Source organism: Hemicordylus capensis, chromosome 13 (assembly GCF_027244095.1).
Source record: "Hemicordylus capensis ecotype Gifberg chromosome 13, rHemCap1.1.pri, whole genome shotgun sequence".
Classification (NCBI taxonomy): Eukaryota; Metazoa; Chordata; class Lepidosauria; order Squamata; family Cordylidae; genus Hemicordylus; species Hemicordylus capensis.
The window spans coordinates 9330299-9347044 of record NC_069669.1 but is presented as its reverse complement, the minus strand read 5'-3'; the positions used below and the strand labels follow the sequence as shown (position 1 = coordinate 9347044).

Sequence of the window (16746 nt, the reverse complement as noted above, 5' to 3'; positions counted from 1 at the left end):
CCAGCTCTCCTCCACATCCCTACAGTTTGTGTTGTTAAGGTTGTTCTTGGTGGCTGAAAAGGCAAAGCTTCTCCAGAGCACCTGCAGTCCCATTCCTGATGGGTGGTACTTGGCAGCGTCTGTATTGACAGAGAGGGCGGGAAGGCCCCTGTGGCAAAAGCCCTGCTGTTTTCTCTTAATCTCTCCTAATTAGATGTTCTGAATATGCTCTGCCAGGACGCTAAGCATCCTTGCAGACAGAGTCAGTGGGGCACGGGCGGCCCTTTCATGGGGCGAGGGGAAGCAGTTGGCTCCAGCGGCAGAGAACTGGGCCGGAGATGGTCCCCACAACCCGGCTACCAGTCAGAACCCTCTGAATTAAAACTGTGACTGTCACTAGCAGGAGCGTAGCTAGGATAGTGGGGGGGGGGCATGTTCACCCCTTTCCCGGGTGGCTCCTCGGAGTGATAATGAAGAAATTGATTTACAAATCGGGAACAACTGTTAAACAAAACTGTTGTGTAATTAAGTAGAAACTGGAGTTGAGGCATTTGTAAAACAGGGATATTATTGCTAGTGATGTTTAGGTGTCTCCCCCCCATAAATGATGATTGGTTTTGTGTCATGGTTTAGTAAAATCATTATTATTTTGTTTTAGAGAGAGAGAGAGAGAAATTATCCATCATCAAAGCAGCCCAGTCTCTTGGGTGAAAAGTTAACCGCCCACATTTTGTACAAATCGTCCTTGGTGGGAGTAAAGGACTTCCTCCTGTTCTCTTGACACTGTCAACCTTACAACCAGCTTCTAAAGTAGGAGAGTTTTGAGCTCATCAGGAATGACTGAGGTGGAGAAAGGTTTATGGCCTGCAAGCAAGTTAATGGTTAGTGACCAGGGGTGTAGCTATAAGTTGAGTGGATGGGTTCAAAGAACCGGGGGCCCCAGCTCCACCCCTCCAAATTTTTTCGGATTTGTAAATGAAATAAAATCAGACCATATGGTTAAAAAAGAAAAAGCATTGGAATTAGCTTGGTCCGATCGAAGATGAATAGTGTGGGTTGGTTTTTCTGATATGGCGATGTGCCACATATGCTGGTATCAAATGACAAGCGTCATATTTTTGTTTTGCCAGTGGTGTGCAATGGACAACCTGGGGGCTGTTGACATGAATACTATCAGTTCCTCAGATGACAGCTCTGAATTGACCCCTGAAGATATATTTAATAATGCCAACTCTGCTCTCAGACCTAACCTCCGATGTATAATTTTGCTTCTCTCTAAGAAAACCTCTACCCAAAATCAAGGAACAGGACCACCTTAAGTGGAAATATGTTCCCCTAGACCCACAACCATTCCAACAAAGCTGGAGGGATGCTTATATTCATATAAACTAATCTGGAAGGGGCCATATATCACCAATGGAAAAGTTTAGTAAAGTTCTTTGTAACACGGGCTGAGGTTGAAGCCACTGGCTCACATTTCCATCTCCTGTTCCATTCCAGATCGCTAATAGTCTGCTGTAAATCATTTTCCCAGCTCAGCTTAAGACCAAATAAAGGATTATTTATTTGATTTATTATAATATCATACAGTTTAGGCCTTTAGCGGACTCTGGAGTTTCTAATATTAATATTTCAAACTTAGCTTTCTGTTAGCTTGCTTTATTGTATCTGGGTGGGAAATTTAAAAAAAGCTGAAGGAAATTCAGCCAGGAGTAACGCATACTAATAAACCGCTCCCATATTGCATCTAAATCGATTGGTTTATTCAAATAGTAGAGGTCTTTTAATTTAGCCGCAGGGTGTCCAATAGCACTAAGTATTCAAGAAGGTGTATCAAAATCAGGAAATTTAGGATAACTGCCAATCTGTATAAGGGGGGGAGTATGATGGAACAAAAATCTTGCACTATTTCCCCCAGGTCTTAAGTGTAACAGTTAGGAAAGGAATTTCAACAGTGTTGAATCTTTTTAGGAAAGTCTAGCATTAAAAGCAGATTATTGACATCACCAAAGAATTGTTCTGGAACCTCCGTTTTAGTCCAGAGTTTAGCCTCTGTGGGTCTGCTATTAGCCAAACAATGTTACGAAGGTGCAAAGCTTCATAATGGGCAACTAAATTTGGAACTCCAATACTACCCTGGAGTGTGCGATGGATAATTGCTCTGATACGATGGATGTTTGCATCCATCTTGGGAGGTAGATGTTTTCTCCAAGGCTTCCCTTCCCTAATCGCTGGAGCATCTTGGATTATTCGGTACCCAATTCCAGCTTTTGGGATGGTGCAGATATACATGTTGGCATCGCTCCAAAGACACCTGCTTTGGAGAGCAAGTGGACTAACACCCTGTGTTCAGAATAAAAGTGGCACTTTATGTTGGACTTTGAGAAATATGTGTTGTATATGGGGGAAATAGGGCACGCTCGCGGCCAGAAGCGTGCTACTTGACATCATAGTGGGAGGAGAGCTGGTTTTGTGGTAGCTTGTCCCCTTTGCTAAGTAGGATCCACCCTGGCTTGCCTCTGAATGGGAGACTACATGGGAGCAGGTAAGATATTCCCTTCAGGGGATGGGACCGTTCTGGGAAGAACACCTGCCTGTTGGCATGCAGAAGGTTCCAAGTTCCTTCCATGGCAGCATCTCCTGGATAGGACTGAGAGAGCTTCCTGCCTGCAACTCTGGAGAAGCTGTTGCCGCCAGGCTGTGTGGGCAATACTGAGCTAGATGGAGCAAGAGTCTGACTCGGTATATGGCAGCTTCCCCTGTTGCTATGAGCAGGTACCACACAGAGGTTTTGCCTGCTGGAGAAGGGCTCAGGCGTGCATCTCTCCAGGGTGAGTCCCACCGGCTCAAGCCGCGGAAAGCCCCTCAAGAGCCAGCCCGATCCCCAAGCAGAGAGGCCCTTTGGGTGCTGCAGAGCCAGAGGGGGACCAGGCGGCGCCCATCCCCGTGGCTTCTGGCCTGCGCGCCTCAGCCTGGCTGGTGGAGTGCTCGGGCCCCCTTCCAGCTTTGGGAGGCGGGGCTGCAGTTGTGGCCTTTTCTTTGGGGGCAGCAGAGATCGGGCGGGGCGGGGGGGGCGCTGAGCCCTGCCGAAGGGGCCGGCCGGTAACCCGAGCCTGCCTCCGCCCTCCTGGGAGCCTCGCCTGGCCCGGAGGTGGGGCTGTGCGGAGCAGCTACCGAGGCAGCGGCGGCGATCGGTCCCCCCCCACCGCGGGCTATAAACCCGGCGGGCCGGGGCCCCTCGCGCCCTGCTCGGCAGCAGGCAGGCACCCACCCACCCACCGGCGGCGGGCCAGCTTCTCGCCATGGGTCCCCCCCAGCTCTGGCTCGGCGTGGCGAGGAGCTTGCTGCGAGGCGGGCAGCGCGCCGGTCTTTACAGCGCCCAGCAGCACTTCGAGCCGCGGGCGGCTGCTGCCGGCTCCTGCTGTCGCCGCCTCTACAGCGCTGGTGAGTGCCTTCCCGGGCCGGCAGAGGCTGGCACCCCCGATCTCCCTCGGCTTTCGCCCTGGTAGGTGCGTCAAAGGCAGGGGGTTCCCTCTCGCCAAGAGCCCCTGGGTATCATTCCTTCCGGGGGGGGTCCCGGCGGCGGGCACGCTTCTGGTGGGGGAACCTAGGAAAGCGCCCGCCCTCTACCGAGTCCGATCCCTGATCCATCCAGCTCTGTGTTGACTACTCAGACTGGCAGCGGCGCTCCAAGACTTCAGACAGGAGTCTTTCCAGTCCTCCTGGGAGATGCTGATGCTGCCGGCTCAGGATTGTCGACACACTGACTGGCAGCGGCTCTCCAGGGTTGCCGGCAGGAGATTCTCCCAGCCCTGCCTGTAGGGGGATTCTCCAGGCCCCAACCAGGGACTGAAGCGGGGACCTTCGGACGCTCTGCCCACTGAGCCGTGTCCCCAAGGGGTAAAGCCAGAGCTCAGTGGCAAAATACCTGATGTGCATGCAAAATGCCCCAGGTTCACTCCCTGGCAGCATCTCCAGGTAGGGCTGGGAAAGACTCTTGCCTGAAACCTCGGGGAGCTGCTGCTGCCAGTCAGTGCAGACAGTACTGAGCTGGACTGGCAGCTTCCTAGGTTCCTATGCTTATGCCTTCGGCTAAACTCTGAGCCCCCAGCCCATACTGAGCTATCAATTCACGCAAGTACCTGTGCTTGATTTTAAATTAAATGGCGTGATTAGATTAATCCAGAGGTTCCTTAGTGGTTAGAGTGCTGGACTAGGACCAGGAAGACCCGAGTTCAAATTCCCATTCAGCCATGAAATTCTCTGGGTGGCTCTGGGCCAGCCACTTCTCTCTCTGCCTTGCAGGGTTGCTGTGAGAATAAACATACCTTGCTCAGGGCTGCTTGTAGGAAGAGTGAGAGATGAACGAACAAACAAAAAAGAGATAATGAGGTTCTCAAATTTGGATCTGCAGATGCTGTTGGACTACAGCTCCCATCATGCCCAGCCACAGTGGCCTTGGATGATGGGAAATGTAGTCTGAAGACATTGACAGATCCAAGTTTGAGAACCTTGTCATTAATGGATTGCCTGGCCTGATCTACTTTCCAGGGTTGTTGTGAAGGTTAGTGAGTCTATGAATGCCAGAGGTATAACCGCCTTAGTCTCTACAGCAAACACAACCAAGAGTCAAACTCTCCATTATGGGAGGAGAGCTGGTCTTGTGGTGGCTGGCATGCATTGTCCCCTTTACTAAGCAGAGTCCACCCTGGTTTTCATTTGAATGGGAGACTATATGTGTAAGAGATTCTCCTTCGGGGATGGGGCCGCTCAGGAACATAGGAAGCTGCCATATACTGAGTCAGACTGTTGGTCTATTTAGCTCAGTATTGTCTTCACAGACTGGCAGCAGCCAGCTTCTCCGAGGTTGAAGGCAAGAATCTCTCTCAGCCCTATCTTGGAGAAGCCAGAGAGGGAACTTGAAACCTAAATGCTCTTCGCAGAGAGGCCCCATCCCCTGAGGGGAATATCTCCCAGTGCTCACACTTCTAGTCTCCCATTCATATGCAACCAGGGCAGACGCTGCTTAGCTAAAGGGACAAGTCATGCTTGCTACCATAAGACCAGCTCTCCTCCTCTCTATAAGCAGAGTCTGCCCTGGTTTTCATTTGAATGGGAGACTACATGTGTGAGCACTGTAAGATCTTCCCCTCAGGGGATGGAGCCGCTCTGGGAAGAGCAGAAAGTTCCAAGTTCCCTCCCTGGCAGCATCTCCAAGACAGGGCTGAGAGATTCCTCCTGCCTGCAGCCTTGGAGAAGCTGCTGCCAGTCTGTGAAGACAATACTGAGCTAGATGGACCAAGGGTCTGACTCAGTATAAAGCCGCTTCCTATGTTTCTATGTTTAAAAGTCAGGGGAAACTTAAAGATTTATCGTGGCAGAAACTTGAATGGACCAGAGCGCCCCCTTAATCAGATATATGAAGTCCTCTCCTCAGTGTGTAGAGGGCAGGAACACATATTAGGCATCTAATGAAGTGGGTTCTCGTTCATGAAACACAGTGGATCTCTTTGACTTTGATGCCACGAGGTTCGCTTTAATGCCGATGGAATGCTTTGCCAGCTTGCCTTGCCTGTGTAGTACATGAATGCGGCGGATTTATTAACATTAACCCTCTAGCCCAAGGGTCCCCTTCGTGCTCCCAGCTGGTCTGCTGGCTTGGGTCAGGCACTTCCCTCTGATCTCTCGTCCCCCCTTTCCCAAAGATTCCTGCTGCTCAGTCTCTCTCTGGCCTCCCAGCCCTGTTGATCTTCCGCCCCAGGAAGCGGATAAAGGGCCTTTGGGGGAAGAGGGAGGGGGCCGCTCTCTCCATCCATGCCTTCGCCTTTGTTTGGCGTTCCCAAACTCCTGGGTACCCGGAAGTGTGGGCAGAAGCAGTTTCAAAGCTGGAAAGGAAGAGCTTGTCCGTCCATCTTGGCAGCCACAGTGACCCTCCTTCCCCGGCATAGTAGTCGTTCCAAAGAAAGAAAGAAATGTCTGGACCAAAAACTAGAAGACAGGCGGGATAGGGGGGAGGACACAATATTTGCTCTCACAGCAAAGATGGTTTTCAATTTTTTTTTAATTAATTAATTAATTTATTTATTAACATTTCTATCCCGCTCTTCCTCCAAGGATCCCAGAGCGGTGTCCTACATACTTGAGTTTCTCTTTCACAACAACCCTGTGAGGTAGGTCAGGCTGAGAGAGAAGTGACTGGCCCAGACGGAGTCACCCAGCTAGTCTCATGGCTGAAGGGGGATTTGAACTCGGTTCTCCTCGGTCCTAGTCCAGCACTCTAACCACTACACCACGCTGGCTCTATCAAAATTTTCTTCTTTTCTTTTCTTCTTACCTTGTGTTTCTCTTTGTAAAATAAGTCATGAATGGAGCTGAGAAGGGTGAGTCGCGCCACCATGCGCTGGGGAGGACGCGTAGCCCAAGCTTCAGGGGTTGTGCATACACACCCAATTTTTATTTATTTTGTAGATGTGCAGACTGCTCCAAACTGGGGTGGCTGGCTCATATCACACGAAGTTACTCATAAGCCGTCTTCCTGAAATCAATGGGGCAAGTTTGCTGGCCCTATTAATTTCAATGGGACCACTCAGTGCTAATTTTCTGGAGTTTGTTAGTCAGGCTGAGGGGAGGAGGTGTCCCCTCTAACAGGGATTCCCAGATGTTCTTCACTACAACTCCCAGCATCCCCAGCTGTACTGGCCTTTGGCTGGGGATGATGGGAGTTGTAGTCCACAACCTCTGGGGATCCCTGCTAGAGGGAGCACTGGTGCTGAGCAAGGTTCCCTATAAGAAGGATTCCCAGAGGTTGTGGACTACAACTCCCATCATTCTGCACCGAAGGCCATTGCAGCAGGGGATGATGGGAGTTGTAGTTAACATCTGGGAATTCCTGTTACCGGGAACACGGACGCTGAGCTTCAGTGCATAACCAGCCAATGAGGAGCGGAGGAGAGAGTCTTCCTTCTCCCAGAGGTTGTGGACTACAACTTCCATCTGAGTTGGCTCATTCTGCACCAAAGGACACTGCAGCAGAGGGTGATGGGAGTTGTAGTTAACAACCTCTGGGAATTCCTGTTAGAGGGAACATGGATGCTGAGCTCCAGCACCTAGCCAGCCAATCAGGAGCAGAGGAGTGGGTCTTCATCCTCTTCCCAGAGGTTGTGGATTACAACTCCCATCATTCTGCTCCAAAGGACACTGCAGCAGTGGGTGATGGGAGTTGTAGTTAACAACCTCTGGGAATTCCTGTTACAGAGAACATGGATGCTGAGCTCCAGCGCATAGCCAGCCAATCAGGAGCAGAGGGGAGGGTCTTTGTCCTCCTCCCTCACTTTCTGCATCATGGAGGATGCGTCAAGCTTCAAGCTGTCAATTCTCAGATGGGGAGCAGATAGTGTGGCTGCAGCAGGAGGGGAGGCAGGAGGGGTTTGAGTCTCCCTTGGTAGCCCTTCAAGTGCCCCTCGGGGTCCTTGTACCAGCTGCTGGGCATCCCTGTTCTGATGGCTACTGAACTTCCCTTTGAACAGGCAAGGTTTCCTTTGTAGATCATCACAGGGGTCCCCTTTGGAGTTCCGCGTTTCTTTCGCCGAACTTTGTTCTGGAGTGATCCCAGTACTGGTGGGCTATGTCTGTCCACCATGGCTACTGGTGTCGCTCTGGAGGGCGGGGGGGGGGGGGGTGTCAGCAAGAAGTGACCGCCACTTCTTCAGCCTGCCGTGCTATATCATGTCGAAAGAAATGGGAGAGGGAGAGGGGAAGCATTGCAGCCCTTTGTAACCCCACAGGGTCATAGGAATGCTGTGGGCCAAAATACTTGCAGTGAGTCAGCGAACAGGGGACTGGATGGAACATAAAGACATACTGGAAGAACAGCCCTGCTGGATCAGGCCCAAGGAGGCCCATCTAGTCCAGCGTCCTGTTTCCCACAGTGGCCCACCTGAGGCCTCTGAGAAGCCCACAGGCAAGAGCTGAGGGCATGCCTCTTTCCTGCTGTTGCTCCCCTGCAAAGCATATTTAGAGGCATTGTGCCTCTGAGGCTGGAGGTGGCCTGTGGCCACCAGACTAGTAGCCATGAATAGACCTGTCCTCTGTGAATTTGTCCAAGCCCCTTTTAAAGCCCTCCAAGCTAGTGGCCATCACCACATCCCGTGGCAGGGAGTTCCATAGATGCATTCTGCACTCGGTGGGAAAGTCTTTCCTTTTGTTGGTCCCAAATCGCTGAAGTGTTAGAGTTTTGTCCCCATCATAGACTGGGGAGGGACTCCTTCCCACTGTATGCCTAAGCCAGCGCAGGCAAGTCATTTGCTGGTCATCCACACGCTCGAGCCACCCATTCAGCCTCGCAAAAGAGCGCAAGATAAAGCCGCGCTCTGCACTTCTCAACTGTGGGGGGCGCCAAAATCAAACTTTGCCCAGGGCATCAGAAACCTTAGGGGCAGCGCTGTTGCCCCCCACCCCCCGCAACTGGCAGTGTGATATTTTCTACTTCCTAGAAAGGGAGGAAGGATGGATGGAAGGAAGGGGGGGTGTTTATTTTTGTTAGCAAAGCTGGGGGGCGGGAGGGAGAGGACATTAGTCAGCCTTTTGTTTCAGGAAGCAAACTGGTGTGGACCTGCATTGGCAGAAGGCACTTCTGTGTGTATTAATTAATGATAATTAATAATAATTTATTAAGAATAATAATATTTTTAAAAAATGTTGTTTGTTAGCCACCCCGTAAAAAAAATTGCTTTCTGGGCAGCTCACAACACCACAGTAAAAAAAACATCCAGTAGAATCACAAAACAGAAGACAGATACAATTACAACACAAAATACCAAATACCAAATAATACAGTTTTTAAAAATAAGAATTAAATAATACAAACTTTTTAAAAGTTTGGGGGAAAACAAACACACAAACGTTTAGAAAGCCTAAGTGAGCATGTGTATCTGTGTGCAATCCATCTTCCTCCATGCTGCAGTCTCTTGAAGACTTGAGGAAGCTACCTTTCGGAGGGTTTGCAGGGCTTTTGATTCTGGGTACTTTGCTGGGGTTACCGTGCAGTCTTATTTTCCTGCACAAATTGTGTGTGTCTGTGTCTGTGTGTCTTGCCTCCAGTGTGTAGGTGTCCTAAAATTCACCCAACAGTTTGGGCAAATTTGTATGGCTGACTTTCGGGGAAGCTTGTTTGCTTTTGCTAATCTCCTTGAAGAATTCCCAGCTGATAAGGTTCTTCTAGTGGCCTGAAAACAGGGGTTTGAAACACCCTGGTCTCAATTGAAGGCGCCAGGGTTCTGTCACCCTCTGTCTGGGGCTCTCTCTTCTCTCCCATCACACACCTTGAGATCATAATATGCTGCAGAAGAGGCTGAGCGATCTCAACAGGGGCTTCTCCTCTGGGGCTTGATTGCTGCCGCCAGTTTATTCCCCCCACCCTTCAATATTCCACGCAGTGATTTCATCTCACCCAGCAGTGATCACAGCGTGAGCCGAGACCCTTTCCGCTGCCTTCAAGAGACTCCAGAGGGAAGAAACCTTGTAATGGTTCCCCGCCCCTGGCAGGAAGATCACAGGTGCTAGTTTGCCGTAGTGGGTTCTCTCGGGGGCTGCCCTTGACCACTGTTGAGACCTTTTGTACAGATCAGAAGATGCACAGAAGCCAGTGTTAGCATGGGAGCAGAGCTGGTCTTGTGGGAGCAAGCATTGATTGCCCCCTTTGCAAAGCAGGGTCCACCCTGGTTTGCATTTGAATGGGAGCTTGCATGTGTGAGCACTGAGAGATATTCCCCTCAGGGGATGGGGCCACTCTGGGAAGAGCATCTAGGTCCCAAGTTTCCTCCCTGGCAGCATCTCCAAGACAGGGCTGAGAGAGACTCCTGCCTGCAACCTTGGAGAAGCCGCTGCCAGTCTGTGTAGACAATGCAGAGCTAGCAACTTGCTTCCCTTTGAATCGATGCTGACAGTCACAGTTTTGCAGAAGGAGGTGGCTTCTCCGTTAAGTGTCCAGTGCAGCCACAGCCAGGTAGGTGCCTATGATCTCTGACTCTGACCTCCCTTTCTGTGCCCAATAGGCATACTTGGGCTTCAGGAGCGCACGCTGATCGCCGTGAAGCCAGACGGGGTCCAGAGGAGGCTCGTGGGGGATGTGATTCAGCGCTTTGAGAAGCGGGGCTTCAAGCTGGTGGGCCTCAAGCTGCTCCAGGTACAGCCACCGGCCTGAGAGTTCCTCCAGTGTGGTGCAGTGGTTCGAATGATGGACTGGGAGCAGGGAGGCCCGAGTTCAAATCCCTGTTCAGCCATCAAACTCACTGGGTGACGATGGGCCATGGTCTCTTATCTCTCAGCCTCACCTTTTGGAGGAAGAGCAGGATAGAAGGGTAATAAATCAATCTTTGGCAAGATGGAGACGGGTTCAGGTCTCGGATTCAGTCGCTGGCAGCATCTCCGGGTAAGGCTGGGAAGGACTCTTGACTGAGGCCCTTGGCGTTCTGCTGCCAGTCTGTGCAGGCAATATTGAGCTGGATGGGTCAATGGTCTGGCTCAGCATAATGGTCTGGCCCCGCCTCACCTACCTCACAACAACCCTGCGAGGCAGGTGAGGCTGAGAAAGAAGGGATCAGCCAGTGAGTTCCGTGGCTGAACAAGGATTTGAACTCAGGTCTCCCAAGTGTGAGTCCAGCACTCTAACCACTGCGCTGTCCTGGCTCTCAAAATGCCAGTTCAGGGCTATTGTCTTAAATGAGATAAAGTTGAGGACCTAACTTAGAAGGAGGTCCAGGCCTTGATCACCGAGGAGACCCCATCTCCCTCCCCAAAACTGCCTGACCTCTCAGACGCCTGAATTGGGCCTTCCCTGGAGATCTCAGTCTGTGGAGAGCTTAAAAAGCAGCCAGCATGAATTGTCCCCTTGGCTAAGCAGAGTCCACCCTGGTTTGCATTTGAATGGGAGACTACATTATGAGCACTGTAAGATATTCCCCCTCAGGGGATGGAGCCGCTCTGGGAAGAGCAGAAGATTCCAAGTTCCCTCCCTGGCAGCATCTCCAAGAAAGGGCTGAGAGAGACTTCTGCCTGAAGCCTTGGAGAAGCTGCTGCCAGTCTGTGAAGACAATACTGAGCTAGATAGACTAATGGTCTGACTCAATATATGGCAGCTTCCTATGTTCCTACAGGGGCCCTGTAGGATCTTCTCCTTAGGGGATGGAGTCGCTCTGGGAAGAGCAGAGCGTTCCAAGTTCCCTCCCTGGCAGCATCTCCAAGACAGGGCCGAGCAAGACTCCCGCCTGCAAACTTGGAGAAGCTGCTGCCAGTCGGTGTAGACAATACTGAGCAAGATGGAGCAAGGGTCAGACTCAGTGTATGGCAGCTTCCTATGTTCTGACCAAAAGCATTCCTTCTTTTCCCTGGCAGGCCAATGAAGGGATCTTGGCAGAACATTACCACGAGCTGCGCAGGAAACCTTTCTACCACGAGCTGATTCAGTACATGACCTCAGGGCCCGTGGTTGCCATGGTAAGGCCAGCTGAGAACTGCCCCTGGCTGATGCATGGAAGGCACTAATGCAGGGATGCTCAGCCTTGGCTCCCGGGATGGACTACATCTCCCATCATCCCCAGCCACAATGGCCAAAGGCCATTTGAATTCTGTGCATCAAGGAGTCTGCAATTCTACCCAGATTGTTTGAGGGTAGGGATAAAGAAGGCGTGATAACACAGAGAAAACTGTCCGTGCAACCATGCTATTGCCTATTTCCCCTCTCTAGGGGATTGCCAGAAATCAGTATGACCATTCATCTCCTGAGATGTACCAATGGCCAGCATTTATGGGCTTGGCTCAGATATGAATGTGGGGGGAAAGAGACCGTCGAAATGCTAGCCCAGCCCAGTTGAGGCTGCCTGTTCATTGGTGAACCTCGGGAGGAGACCGTCACAACAACCTGTAGCCTTTCCACCCGATGCTTCCTGGAGCAAGAAGCTTATCCAAAGTGGCATAAGTCCCCACAACTTTGTTTCCCTTCACAAGTAGCGTTTCTCCTTCTAGAGTGTAATCCTGCATCCTAGGTATGGGCACAGAACCGGCCAGGTCAGTTTTTTTAATGAATCCAAACCAGATTCAAACTGATTTGCCCTGGTTAGGGTCGAACCGGACCAGTCCGGTTCGAATGCCGGAATGGTTTGAGCTGGTTCACAGCTGGTTGGGGGGTTCTACTCATAAAGGGGAATCTGGTGAATCTCCGGGACTAGCAGTCATAAGCAGTTGTGCACTTTGTTGCTCTTGGTTTCTTACCTCCCATTGATCTCACAATAATTGCCATTATGAATGGTCAAATTGCCATTTCATTTGTAATTGGTCTTCACAAAGGCCATTGTGGCTGGGGCTGATGGTAGTTGTAGTCCAACCAAATCTGGGGACTCAAGGCAAAGACTCAAATCTGCTTAAAAGCTGTTTCACCCCAGGATAGATGTGGGTAGGAATTCCAGAGTCTTTGGACCAGGAGATCTTGTCTTGTGGGAGCAAGCACAAATTGCCCTCTTTGCTAAGCAGGGTCTGCCCTGGTTTGCATTTGAATGGGAGATGACATGTGTGAGCACTGGAAGATATTCCCCTCAGGGGATGGGAAGAGCATCTGCATACTTGTATGCAGAAGGTTCCAAGTTCCCTCTCTGGCATCTCCAGATAGGGCTGAGAGAGACTCCTGCCTGCACTCTTGGAGAAGCTGCTGCCAGTCTAGGTAGACAAGCCTGAGATAGAGGGACCAAGGGTAAGACTCAGTAGAAGGCAGCTTGCTGTGTTCCTATGGTCTTGTCCCTGGTGCTTTGTTCTTATGCTCCCCCTGGGTCTGCTGCAGGTATGGGAAGGCCACAACGTTGTCAAGACCTCCAGGGCCATGGTGGGAGAGACGAACCCTGCCGAAGCCAAGCCGGGCACCATCCGGGGAGACTTTAGTATCCACGTGAGCAGGTATGAGCAGGGCGAAGGTGACCTGGATGGGTATCTCCTGCCTTTTCACTTCCAAAATGGGTTCAGACATACTCTGACTGATGCATGCCTGGCAAATAGGGCCGGATTAACTCTTCAGCTAAGTATGCTATAGCGTGGTTCTTGCTACGGCACCGTGATCTGTGACTGGCTGGATATGGGGAAGTGAGCCTGTTAATACAGGTTAAATACAGGTTAAAGAGGTTATTGCATTACAAGGTTCTCAGTGTGTTATTGTGCTTTTATTGTCCCATTGAGCTAAATTTGCAATGGTGTTTTCATAGCATTTAGAAATGTTAAAAACACCAAAAAAGCCGCAATAAAATCCTATCAATATTGTCAGAAGAATGGGAACGGCAGTTAGCAGGAATGTCCTCCAAAAAGGACTCCCCAACTCCAGTGCTGTACAACGATTTGTTCATTGTTAATCTGACCCTTTCTTCTGTACCAAAATGACTGCAGTTTTGCCTGAATCATTCGGGGATAGGGAGAAAAGAAGGGGTGTTAATGCACACAAAGTTGTAAGTGCCACAATGCTTTCACCTCTTTTCCATCTCTAGGGGGGCTGAAGTTGCCGAAATTCACTGTGAGCATTTGTCCTCTGAGATAGTACCGATGCCCAAAATTTGTGGGCCTGGCTCATGGACCTCGATATAACCTGCATTTAACCTCTAATTTAAGGGGGTCGACTTAAATTGAGCTATCTGCTATTCGGATAAATACGGGACTGAAGCTTGGTCTACATATGAAGCAGAATAAGGTGGCAGAATCCCAAAGTGGGAGAATGGAGCATCGCCCTTCAGGGGAGGGAACTGCATGTTTGAATACTCCCTTGCATTAAAACAAAAAGCAAAAACCCTCCCTGCAATTAGAAAGCTAGCAGAGCAAAGCGAAGACGGTCTTGACCCCACCCTGAGTCTGCTTCTGATGAAGTGGAGCCACTGGATTGGACCAATTTGGCCTGTATCTAATTCTGGGCCCTGACGCCAGGTTGGAACCTGAAGAGAAGGTGGAATGCAATCTCCCTGAGACAGAGCCCTCTGAAACTGAGCCTGCCCACCGACCCACCCTCCAAAAATGGGCCTGGTGAGAGTTAGGAACGTAGGAAGCTGCCTTCTACCAAGTCAGACCAATTGTCCATCTAGTTCAGTATTGTCTTCACAGAGTGGCAGCGGCTTCTCCAAGGTTGCAGGCAGGAATCTCTCTCAGCCCTATCTTGGAGATGCTGCCAGGGAAGGATTTTGGAACCTTCTGCTCTTCCCAGAGCGGCTCCATCCCCTGAAGGAAATATCTTACAGTGCTCTGCTCACACTTCTTGTCTCCCATTCAAATGCAACCAGGGCAGACCCTGCTTAGCTAAGGGGACAAGTCATGCTTGCTACCACCAGACCAGCTCTTCACTCAGTTGGTAGGAGAGCCCAGGACAGATGGCTGCTCCTTTAAGATCGCCACTCTCCTGGCAGGGAATCCAAGAGGGGTGATCTCAGCCCAGAGGGATTTGAGGCCTCAAGCCACCTCTGGCCCTTTTCAGAGCAAGTGGCTCACCTCGGAGCTCTCTGTGGTCCTGAAATTCAAGCCGCCTTGCTTGACTGCAGCTGCATTTCACGGGTCCCACCTGGGCTTCTGACCCAGCTTGGGGTGCCCCCTTCTCCCGGTACAGCTCTCTCTATGACCTCAGGATCGCACCATTTCATTCTGCTTATGTAGACCACACCTGTGTCTTTCACACACCAGCCAAATTCCTTAGAATCTTACCCATCCATTCCTCAGCCACCCAGACTCCATCTGGGGGTGGACGGTTTAAAGCTTGGCTACGTCTGAACAGCCATATGACTCACACCGGTCAAGGTTTTGTCTTATGGCTACATGGCAGACCCATGTAGAATCCAAGGAAAAGAGTCGTGGGATCAGGAATACTCACTGTTTAATTAAATAGAAATGATGTGCAGAGAGGCAGATTGCTTTTCCAGGCTCTTGCTGCTGGCTATTTGTTTATTATTATTATTATTATTATTATTATTATTATTGTTGTTATTGTTGTTGTTGTTGTTGTTGTTGTTGTTGTTATTGTTGTTATTATTTCATTTTATATCCCGCTCTTCCTCCAAGGAGCCCAGAGCGGTGTGCTACATACTTCAGTTTCTCCTCACAACAACCCTGTGAAGGAGGTTAGGCTGAGAGAGAAGTGACTGGCCCAGAGTCACCCAGCTAGTCTCATGGCTGAATGGGGATTTGAACTCGGGTCCTAGTCCAACACTCTAACCACTACACCACGCTGGCCCCACCTCTACTCCAGGACTGGGATACAAGTAACTTAAGCCCCATTCCCAAGCTGGCCTGGATCGAGGAATGGATTAACCAAAAACACCACTATCCATACTAGAGGTTGAAACAGCCATCCCCTTCCCAGGGAGCCCTGTTCAGTGAGGGGGAGAGGTATCGTCTGTGAGGGAGGGCTCTCCAAGAAAGAATTCTCCGCTCCCTGGCCAAACTAACATTCCCGGGATGCTTTGGGGGAAAGCCATGACAATCAAACTGGGGCAAACGGGAAGGGAGTTTGTCGTGCAGATTGGGCCAGGTTATGCCTTCACCTTTTTCCCCATCCTCTCTCCTCCTCCTGGGAAAACAGAAACGTGGTCCATGCCAGCGACTCCGTGGAGACGGCCCAGAGGGAAATCAGCCTGTGGTTCCGCAGCAATGAACTACTGGATTGGGAATGCGGTGATCACAAAATCATGTACGAACTCTGAAGGGCTCGCTTCACCTGGACCTCCCCCAGGATCTGCTACCTCTGCCTTTCCAAAGAGATCTGGCTGCTGCATCAGAGGCTTTGGATCTGGTGTGCTGTATGTGGCGGGAGGTTACACACACACACAACCCACTTTCTGTCAGCTCAGGCGAGCAGATACCCCTCGAACAGCCAACTCTGCGAGCTGCTGAGTGCGTCGCCTTTAGTGTGGCAGCACTGGAAACTTGTTTACATACATGGCCAGAAAACCCTGGAGCACAATTCTGAAAGAAAATTCACATTAAAAAAAAAAATGGATTTGTACAACCCCGATTCTGTTTTCTGGGTTTGGTAGAAGCGAAGCCTCGTGTTTTGGCTGGCCAGCTTCCTGCTTGTATGATAACATGACATCTCACACACATAGAGGAAACATGCTACATAAGAAGCTGCCACACCGAGTGAGACTCCTGGTCCAACTAGTTCAGTATTGTCTGCACTGACTGGCAGCGACTCTCCAGGGTTTCAGGCAGGAGTCTTTCCCAGGCCTACCTGGAGATGCTGCCAGGGAGTGAATCTGGGACCTTTTGCGTGCAAAGCAGATGCTCTGCCAGTGAGTTACAGCCCCATCTGCCTCTTACTGTGTCTGCAATCAGCCTGAATAGGAACAGAGGAAGCTGCCATATACCAAGTCAGACCATTGGTCCATCTCTCTCAGTATTGTCCTCACAGACTGGCAGCAGCTTCTCCAAGGTTGCAGGCAGGAGTCTCTCTCTCAGCCCTATTTGGAGATGCTGCCAGGGAGGGCACTTGGAACTTTCAGCATGCAAGCAGGCAGATGTACTCTTCCCAGAGCGGCCCCATCCCCTCAGGGGAATATAGTCTCCCATTCAAACATATAGTCTTCCATGTTCTGGAACCTTGGTCCTCCCAAATCCCTTACTTTTGGAAATAAACTTCCTAGTCCTCATTACTGCAGAGAGATCAAAACCAGGGAAGAAAGGACTAGGCAGGGTTTTCTTTCCTCAGAACTAAGGCATTAGTGCCAAAATAGCTTCGTCTCCCATCCTCTGATGTAGCAT

At 50.6% G+C, this 16746-nt stretch overlaps 1 protein-coding gene across 3 annotated transcripts; it reads left to right on the top strand.

Moving 5' to 3' along the window:
- The first annotated feature begins 823 nt into the window (after positions 1 to 823).
- On the top strand, positions 824 to 15994 carry NME4 (NME/NM23 nucleoside diphosphate kinase 4). 3 transcript variants are annotated; one of them, XM_053277169.1, is made up of 5 exons: positions 824 to 860; positions 10032 to 10162; positions 11371 to 11472; positions 12809 to 12921; positions 15569 to 15994. In XM_053277169.1, exons 1-5 carry the CDS (start codon positions 839 to 841, stop codon positions 15687 to 15689), a joined length of 489 nt encoding a protein of 162 aa, XP_053133144.1. In that variant the 5' UTR covers positions 824 to 838; the 3' UTR covers positions 15690 to 15994. The 3 variants fall into 3 exon arrangements, with proteins under 3 accessions (XP_053133144.1, XP_053133143.1, XP_053133142.1); XM_053277167.1 differs by lacking the exon at positions 824 to 860 and adding an exon at positions 3203 to 3423; XM_053277168.1 differs by lacking the exons at positions 824 to 860; positions 11371 to 11472 and adding an exon at positions 3199 to 3423.
- Positions 15995 to 16746: the final 752 nt, after the last annotated feature.

Excerpts from the sequence above, each read along its gene's own strand:
- NME4 (XM_053277167.1), top strand. The coding sequence starts at position 3,282 with ATGGGTCCCCCCCAGCTCTGGCTCGGCGTGGCGAGGAGCTTGCTGCGA. Across the intron at positions 3,424-10,031 it reads TCGCCGCCTCTACAGCGCTG|GCATACTTGGGCTTCAGGAG; the intron begins GTGAGTGCCTTC and ends TGTGCCCAATAG. Across the intron at positions 12,922-15,568 it reads TTTAGTATCCACGTGAGCAG|AAACGTGGTCCATGCCAGCG; the intron begins GTATGAGCAGGG and ends CTGGGAAAACAG.